The 10,006-nt window shown below is 41.6% G+C and overlaps 1 protein-coding gene across 1 annotated transcript; it reads right to left on the reverse strand.

Moving 5' to 3' along the window:
- Positions 1-1,468: 1,468 nt before the first annotated feature.
- Positions 1,469-9,326, reverse strand: LOC118786311 (zinc finger CCCH domain-containing protein 15-like). The gene is made up of 10 exons (XM_036541448.1): positions 9,176-9,326; positions 8,064-8,165; positions 7,709-7,817; positions 7,272-7,424; positions 6,938-7,029; positions 6,236-6,421; positions 4,399-4,545; positions 3,566-3,673; positions 3,061-3,193; positions 1,469-2,618 (listed from the first exon to the last, which is right to left on the reverse strand). The coding sequence occupies exons 1-10, from the start codon at positions 9,251-9,253 to the stop codon at positions 2,446-2,448; spliced, it is 1,281 nt and encodes a 426-aa protein (XP_036397341.1). The 5' UTR covers positions 9,254-9,326; the 3' UTR covers positions 1,469-2,445.
- Between the last annotated feature and the right edge of the window lie 680 nt (positions 9,327-10,006).

Raw genomic sequence — 10,006 nt, forward strand, 5'->3', positions numbered from 1 at the left:
AGCAGTGTGAGTGAACCTAAAGCTGACTGTGCGTTGACCGAGGCGCCAACTGCATACAGCAGCTAGGAACCTGAAAGAACCGTCATGGAAACATGAGATATGCATTGTAACACTTGGATTTTTTTTTTTTCTTTAAGTAACCAGTGTTTTAACCAATCCTTAGGATTTAGGTCTACAAGTCGCCATAGTTAGGGGTATAAGCCATTCTTGTGCAACATTAAAAGAATAAACACTATTTCACACTTGCACTACGAGGGTGAGAAATGTAAAGGAATCTAGCTGTAGCAAAGCTATATGATGCAGCTGAACAAATAGCACTTGTGTTTCAGAGGGGATTTCCCCAGTGACATAGGCCCATTCACCGATTCCTCTGTAACATAGTCATAGAGAGGACTTAATTTAGTTGTTTTTATGTACTGTATGTTTGCAATAAGGTGGCATTCCAAAGGAGGACCACAGCACACCATTGTTTTTATTTGGTTTACTTTCCTGTAACTGGTATACTGATGGATATTTTCAAGTGTAATACTTAAATGCTATCTGCTCATTCCTTTTCAGAGAAAATACATATCTTAAGCCGGTTCTGATTTTTTTACACCATCAAAAAGGACAATACATTATGAACTCATATATATTCATTCTCCCACAAACACACAATTATGTGTAATGTCCAAACTCAAGAATTTTTTGAACAGTGATTTTTTTTGCTGTTTTTGTGCAGTTGTGTCAATGCAAAAAGACCATACATGGTGTGGATGCAATCTGGAACTTGTGGTCATTAACAAGACTGATCCCAGGGGAGCGGAGCAGAGACACACACACATACTGCCCTCGAGGAAAATGGTGAACATGCATAACTTTTAATGCAGATCATAGGAAATGCCTTTGTAATGACATAAGGACACGGCCCAGTGAACCTCTGAATGCGTGATGCCACACATATAGTAATACAACATTCATCTCTGGGGAGGTGGCTAAAGATACCTTCTTTGTCCAAAACAGGAAAAGAATATTGTGTTTTTTTTGTTGTTGCTTAGATGCAGAGTGGCTCTGGAGTGTTTAGGAACTACATGAGCACAAGCAGAGAGCATCTGACCGTTTCCTGGGTTGCCAAATATTTTTATAAATCCTTCAGCGTAATCTACTGGTCATGTCAGGGTCAGGACATGTTTACATCACTGCTGAAATCCAAGAAGTCAAAACTTCCACTAGAATAACACACCAATCAGCAATGTTTTTCATTCAATGTATTTATAGAAACTTACAATTTGGGTCTGAAATATTCAGCAAGATGCACTGTGGGAAAAATGCATGGAATGAATTTCCCCCAGTTTCCTTAGTGTAAACTGCATCTATTGTCACTGGTGTTCAGTAATTCATATTGAACATGTACCACCCCATACTTTTCACATGCATGCGGTTTAGCCACAAATCATTTTAAGTGAACTTTAAAACAAGGAACAAGAGATCACATCAGATTTTTTTTATTTACAACTCATCTTGGCATATTGGTGAAAGGGAAGTTAAAACAACCAATTACACAAGGACAAATGGGCCTTAAATGACCAGGCCTTTTTTCCCGTTTCTGAAATGACATACAATTCACAGCAGAGCAGCCAACTCTGCGGCCATGGTATTTACCCCTTAGACAGCCTCTTGCGTTATCCTTAAACGGCTCATCAAAGCTTCTTTAATGTGCAGAACAATGATTTGTACAGCCATGCACCAGTGTAACCTTCCCCTTGAGAATGTCCCCGTTTGAGGCTTTTAAAGACGTGAAACTGAGCACCCTGTGCAATTCATCCTGAAGTATTTGCATCCTGATACAGGCATTTTGCTGCTCACAAACTCCCTGCTATTCCACAAACAAGCTTCCATTTCAGCAAGACAAGAAAACCCATATTTGTAAAGACTGAGTTCTACTGTATTGCTCTGAATTTGATAACGCCATCAAAGCTTATTCTCATCAGCATTTTTGGGACATCATAGGCATTATATTGCCAAAATAATCAGTAAGGCATGTGAAATTTAATTAGGAAATATCTACCTTAATCCATTCTAGCCAATAATATTTCATAAGTGTTCCCACTGAATGTTCTTTGAGATTTCATATCACATACAAGCGAATGGGAAACAGGCAGCCGTGTCCAAATGCATGGAATTCATACCCTTAAACAGCACTTTCACAGGGCCAGACCACTGTAAATGCCATTCACTGGAATAAGTTAAAGAAGCCGAATCAGATCAGAGATTACAGAACGCAAACTCGGCATCGTCCACGCCTCTCCGTCCTGCTGCATCCAGGAACACACTGTAGGGGGGAGGGGCAAAGGAAGCGCTGGCTGCCGGACTCCAGAATGAAGATGTTTACTGTTGAAAGGCTGTGGTTCATCTCAGGCCTTCGCACAGCCCGCCAAACGCGGCTTCCCCCCCACGGTCCCGGTGTTATTCCTCCAGGTCCAGTGTGTGGAGCTCCTCCTCCAGCTCGTCCAGGTCCTCCCCAGTGAAGAGGTTCTCGTCCACGGGCACGGCGTCGCTGTCCTCCCCCTCCGGGTCCCCCCCCTCGCGGTGCTCCCCGTTCTCCTCCAGGCCCCCCGACGCCTCGCTCAGCTTATTGTCTGCAGATGGCACAGAGTTGGGAAATGATTGAAATCAGCAGACGAGAGGCCATGTGGTCAGTTATTATAGCGCTGACAGAGATTTACGACCCAAATCTGAAACCCTCTCCATGCGTTAGAGATAAAGAACGATAAGATCATACCGGCTAACTGAACGCTACTCTGTCATTCACACCAGCCAGGCAGAGATACAGAACAACTGCAGAGGTTAAAATTATTCTCAATGAGGATGGCAAAATACACTGGCAAAGATGCCTGGGATTCCAGTGCTTGCAAACAGAAGTTGACAAGTTGTTCGCTGCAAGTAAACACAAATCAGACCGGCCGTTTGTAGGTTGCTTATAGATTGGTAAGATTTAAACACTTAAAGCAGAACAGCCTGTGTGACCTTATTTCCATAAACAAAATTAGAAAAAGCTGATCTGAAACTCTGTCTGCTCACCGTCGGTTTCGTTTGCTGGCTGTGATTTGGAAGTAAACCGGTCAGCAGACGCCACTGTGATCCCAGCGTTGTCCACTTCTTTCGGAACAAACCTGGCCAAATCAATGTCCTGACATTCCTGGACATCTTCAGCCTGTGAAGGTTACAAGTAATTACTTCTCCTGCAAACGTCAGATTAGCTTTAATGACTTCACTTGATTTAATTTCACTCAGGTAAAGTGATAAAGTGAAAGAATGTCCATTTCAAAGAATATTAGACAGAATATTTCAAAGAATATGAAATTTAAGTCTAACTACTGGAAGTAAAGAAAAAAAGTCATTGTAAATATAATAAGCATTTCCATATGGTTATTCTTACAGACATCTCATCACCTTCTCAGCTGAAGTGTGACTGTTTTGTTACAGGAACAAGCAGAACGCTAGAGTATTTGCACTTTTGTACGTTGCTTTGGATAAAAGCGTCTGCTAAATGAATAAATGTAAATGCAAACTTAATGGTTTTTACCTCCTGAATGGTGTCATTGTCATCCTCGGCATATCTAGTGTCGTCAGCCTCCTCATCGTCGTCATTCACCAGATCAGGACGGAACTCAAACACCTCACGACCGCTGACCTATATGAGCAAACCCACATCAATGCCAATATCCAGGGAATGTGTACAACCTGAAGTTACAGTGCAATTGTTTTCTTTCTCAATGTATCCCAGTTAAGATCACTTTTAACTTGCATTTGTTTAAGACAATACAATACAGCAAGGCCCTGTTCTCATAGGCTGTGACACTCTGATTGTCTGAACTGTGGAAATGGGAAAGGTCTTGCCGCTCTTCACAGCTTTTAAAAATAAATATTAAGATGCAAAGCATAAAACGAGCCATTTGAGTCAAATATTGCTCATCTACATAAGTACTACATATTTACAGATACATTTCATCATGACAGTTTTGTTGACAGGTCATGAAAATTTCAAAACCAACACTGGAATTACCTTCCAATTACCAATGTTTCTTATCCTACTGTACATTGTACTGTATCAGCAATTTCTATTATGGGAACAGGTTAACAATTTAAAGTCACAGCCAAGCTTTGGTGAACATTTGTCACCACCTTCTGGTAAGAAAAGGGAGTAGAAAGTTCCTAAAATGAAATATTGACATCAAGGAACTGACTGGCCTTCGTGCCAAACAACAGCTTCTGCCACATGTGTAATATGATACTTTTCCCAGCAGGCTCCCTGACCTGGCTGACCAATCAGAGTGCAGCTAGCAATCCGACTAACCCCCAGTGCCCTGCCCACTCCGAAATCTGACCAATCAGAGCGCAGCTGACAGTCGGACTCACCCCCAGTGCCCTGCCTGCTTTGAAATCGGCCCTCTTCCTCTCCATGTCCTGCTCCGCTTTCGCCGCCTTCTCTTGCCTCTTCCTCTTCTTCCAGGCCAAGAATGTCTCCAGGGTGATGCGGGTGACGTTTGGTCCCAGCGCAGATCGCTGCGGACGAGGTGAGAGGAAACGCTACAGAATCACCCGAGGCACCCGCAGCGCGTCTAACATTGTACGCAGCGCGTCTAACACTGTACGCCGCGCGTCTAACATAGCGTCTAAGATTGACTCCTTGTATGGCTTTTGCTTGTGTTGTGCTCTGCCTCACTTGTAAGTCAGTTTATATAGAAGCACCTGCCAAATGAATGAATGTAAAACTTAAATGGAAATGGAACCTGACTCCAGGCTCCTCCCGGGGTTTATTATGAAGGGGGGGTACCACACACAAACTCGAGACGGCCATGTTGTTTGCTTGAGGCGTCAGAAAAAAAATGTCTTTGATGTTAAAGATCCAATTGAAAAAAAACCCAGAAGGACACAGGCATTGTAACTACAGGTTTTTGCCCCATTTACAATACTGCATGGTATATTCTAGCCTGGTTCAGAGCCAGTCTACATCCTGCATGGGCTAAAGTGTGCAGAGGTGCAGAATCTGTATTTACTGTGATATTGGGAATTGGCATTTTTCATTTGCACATTGTAGCATGTGTGTCCAGTAAGTAGCAGGAAAGAGAAGTTGTTCCATTTTGTTATATTGCATTACTGTGAGAGACACTTTAAAACAGGGGGAAGATCATCAATAAAAAAAACTTCACTTTATAAGGGCAACTATTGCACAAGTGATGCTATAATGGATGACGTGTGTCTGACTGAGTGAGAGCACAATACCAATAATCAGATGCATTTGCATGGTCAAACCCTAGAAGAACATGGTTTCTTTAAATTCTAGACTAATTAACTGAAATTAAATTAAAATCTAAATTAACTGATTTCTTCTAACTACATTAGAATGGTAATTATATGCAATTCCACTGCTACCAATTTAACCAGAATAATAACCAGAATTTCATTATGGTAGCAATCAGTTAAAACAGAGTTTGTGACAAAAGAGTACACAAAATATAAATATGCCTCAACATCATCACTTCCTCTTCTTAGGACTTCTGATTTTGTATGGACAACAAGTGAACAGCACAAGCTCAGAAGACATTCTGCACTTGTATTCATTTCTCTGGGGCTATTTATCAGCTGTAACAGCTGTAAAGTCAGGAACAGCTGCCCCTGAATGCTGCTGAAGTGGACCCAAGGTCAGGTGCACTCCAGAAGTTAAAAGCATTACCATCTTCTATGGCACAGAGCCAGGGTGATGCGGGTCAGGTACATCTCAATCTTGGCAGTGAAACCAAGGGATTCTTCACCGACCTTCTCACCCTTTAGCGCCTCTGGCAGTAAAATCTCATTACTGCGGGAGTCAGCGAGTGGACACAGGACCATTTCTGAGGCTCTAATTCAGGTCCTAGCCAACACCGAGCTCTTCAAGTCCCCACCAACAAAATGCTGTCACCAAACAAATTCTCAGAGTAGGTGCAGATTACAAAATATCTGACAATCAGAGAACGGAACATGCTGACATTTCAGGTATTTTCTAGAACTGAAAATATTCTAGAATTGTACTGTATGGTTTATTTCTAGATGCCTACTGCCTCTCTGCAGGCCTCGTTATACAAGTTTCAATATGTACGCAGTCACTTGCTTTGTGTGTTAGCATCTAAGCATACATTTTTACCATCCCTAACAAGCCAGCACTGATTTATCATTATTCCCAAAACAGAACATGGACTCAGACGTGAAACTTCACCTCGTTCTCGATCAGCTCCTCCAGTGAAATCTGCTCCTCCTCCGTCTCTTCTTTCTTCTTGTCTTTCTTGAGCACGAACCCAGGAGGGAGCGCATGGCGGTACATGCAGTTGTCTCCCCCTCCAGGACAAACCCAAAACCATCCATACTTGTTGTTCTCGATGGCGTCAAGGAAGTACTTGCAGACCTACAGGAGGCGACAGAACTGCCATGGAACAGGGTATGTGTTCCAGACTGATATTTTCCTTGACTTTTCAATGTCTTGACAAATTTAAGATGTTCAATGTCCATTTCCACTGTCGCGATTGTCAAATTCACACCTTTTTGCCTTGCATGTCACATTACTGACAAATGCTTTGTTTTCCACAGAAACATGTGCAGGTACAAATACTATTCACTTTTGATCGTGGGCATACTGTACAAAACAGCAAGTGAGCAAAACTGTTGATAATATCAGGACACTGACACTGCAAGACCTGCTAGGAAAATCCACAAAAACAATGAGTCAGCAAAGGTATATGTTGACAGCTGTGAAAGAATTTATTGTTATTACTGCATTAGACTTTGCGACTTTTCTGTAATTGTTTAAGGACAGTATTATATTCAATCAGTCCCCAGGACTTTTCAAGTTGCAAATATTTTTATGGATATCAAAAAATGTGGGAATTATGGTCCAAAAAAGACCCTCAAGAAGAAATCTTACAATCTGAGTTTTCGCCTTCTTTTTCTCAGTCTCGCCGTGTTTCTTGTTTACAACTTCCTCCAGCTTCTTCTCGTCCCAGTTCTCCATGGTATCTGTCAAGAGGAAGCGAAACAGCGATAAAAATGTACAGCCTTCAGACTCCAATACAAGGAGTTTTAAAGGATGTTCATCACATAACTACCCACACTCCTGTTAATACACTCCATCTTTTTTCAACAGTGCTATTCATTGCTGTCTTATCAATTACCAGCAGCACACACATTGGAAAAGAGGTTTCCGGTTGGAGCAGTGAAGTCCTTGAGAGACACACACATGCACACATAGGCACACACACCTTTTTCGAGGTCTTCATCTCGGCCATCGATGTAGACACTGCGCTTTTCACATTTCCTCTCGAGCGAGAGGTCATGGGAGAACTTGCATTTGTCTCCTTTGGTACACTGGCCTTGCTTGAAGAAGGCACACAGCACTGACTTAGGGTCCACACCTGGAGAGAGATCGCATATTAATGTGGACGCAATACATTCACACTCAAATATACTCAAACATTCTCGTAATCACTGCTTTCAGCAGTTCATAGTATAAGGTCTTGGGTGCAACTCTAACTATAAAAATGCTCTTTGCTCATTTCACCAGGTAGGTTAGTTGAGAAGACATTCTCTTGTGCAATGCTGACACGGGTGACTCCCTCTGAGCCATCACTGTAAGGTACATTCAGAGGAACTTCTGATGAGGAAGATGTAACCTGCATGTCATCATTAATCCGAGTACCTTTGCTGACTTTCTGAGCAGCCACTACCGGTTTGAAAAGCTCATTCAGCTCAGACAGCTCCTTCTTCTTGTCGGTCTTCTTGTTCTTCTCGGTCTCAGCTGCAGCGATCTACAATACCATGCATGTACAACCACAAAGTGACACTGTGCCACAGCTCCAAATACAACACCTTACTAATACTTTCACATTGCTCATCATTATTCAGTGTTTCAGTGTGAAAATACCAAAACAAATGCGATATATGACTTGCACATTACATTTTTAACAAGCGAATAGATAACTTGTACAGTAAATAAAATGATCCACCACGCCAAAAAAAACACTTTCACAGAAATGACAAAGTGGATCACATACCTGGCGAGCGTTTTGCTGGCCATACTTCACTTGCTGTGTGACAGTCTTGATGAATTTCTGTTGCTTTGCTCCCTTTTTATTCTTCAGTCCAAATGTCTTGTCCTTGAATGAGAAGTTGATTAGTACATTAACACCACTGTCGTATAAAATCTACCCAGCTGCTAGTGGCCACATGTGAGCAACACCCACTTACATATATTTCCTTAGTAACAGTGAATCGTGGAACAATGTTGTAAAGTTGGGAAACAGCAGCTAGCCAGCCATGCACAATTGACACCGTTATACTTCATAGGAAATAACATGAGAACAATGAATTAGGAAGGGTATATTCTGATAAATTATCTACCTATATTTTTTTACATTATGCCACTTTTCCATGATTTTTCAAAGAGAGCACCACATTTAACTTTATAGGACTTTTCAGGTTGCCAATTTTAAAGGACACACCAGGAAATTTTTTAACACACATGGTAACTTACCATACCTATCTAGTAGCCAGCTGCTGGTTAAATAGTTCGCTAGCTTTCGTGCTCAGCTGAGTGATAACATGTAAGAAAGTCCAACCAGCTACGTCTGACGGCCAATTTCACAATGCAAACGTTGAGAATTGCACAAACACAATCATTAGCTAGTTAACTTGCCACCACCTAACGCTATCCTCTTTCTAGTTTGCTTGGATAACTAGAAGCACGTAGTCCAACTAAACAGGGTAGACAGTATCCGCTAGCCAGAGAGATAGCTACCAGTCTTTCCAAACGTTCTTTGAATTGCTAACCCAAGACAGCTAGCAAGCCAGGCCACAGATACCTTACAATGAGCAGGTAGCATGCTAACGTTAGCCAGCTATTTAATGCTCTACATAACAGGACTGAAATTGTTTCTTTGTAGTAAAATTACGGACATCAAACTTATCGGCTCGTTGACGACAGGTAGGTTTCTAAAATTCTCATTTTATTAAGATCAGCCTTAAAACAGAAAATGCTGACGGCTGTCACTCCTCTACAGAGAGCAGCCGGCCGCACAGGGCCGAGTGCGGCATGGCTCAGATCATTTCCCCGCAGCAGTTTAACCTCCAAACAGCCTGCTATTTAAAATGACACACGCGTCTTTACCTCGATAATCTTCTCCTTCTTCTTCTCCTGAGTTTTCTTACTACCTGCTGCAGCCTGAGCTGGCTTCTTCGGAGGCATATCGATACGAATGTGCCAGAACAAAACTCCGACTCCCGCTCCGGCTCAAGGCTTCAGGCCGCTGAGGGTCTGGGAAAATAGCAGCGCAACGCATTGTGGGTAATAATGTAGTACACATGTGCGAGGGCGCCTGCAACGCATTGTGGGTAATAATGTAGTACACATGTACGAGGGCGCTTGCATATGTGTGGAAATAAGTTTTATGTGGATCATATGGGCAGGTCAGATTCTATTCAATTATGATAAGTACTGCTAATAATAAAATTAATATTGCAAGAGCAAATTATATAGCTGATTTATTACATATGTACTTAAAAACCCAGAATAGACACTAGTGCTTCACGGTTTACACTCCTGCATTGTTTCAGCCTTCTGAAACAAATCTCAAAACACTGCGGGAACTTTCTCATAATTGTGATCAATGCAATTGATTAATCGGTGAAATTAAAGTATAACATTAAAAAGATCCAATAGGTACAATTTTCTTTGATAGCATGTTTTTATTCCAGTTAGGGATGTGAATAAATATGGAGGACAGTGTAAACTCTTATAAAGAAGAAAGAATAAATGCAGAAACCAAAAACAACCATGTAAGAGAATCAATTCTAAGGACAAAAATGCAAGAAAAGCTCACCATATCCTTGGGATAGCTTCTCTCCAGTAGTGTCCAATCTCACACTGAGCAATTCTGATTTTATAGAAAGTAAAAATTAGGTTTGGAAAGCAATCTTCCTTCTGATTATTATTATTATT

Source organism: Megalops cyprinoides, chromosome 11, assembly GCF_013368585.1.
Source record: "Megalops cyprinoides isolate fMegCyp1 chromosome 11, fMegCyp1.pri, whole genome shotgun sequence".
In the NCBI taxonomy this organism is placed as follows: domain Eukaryota; kingdom Metazoa; phylum Chordata; class Actinopteri; order Elopiformes; family Megalopidae; genus Megalops; species Megalops cyprinoides.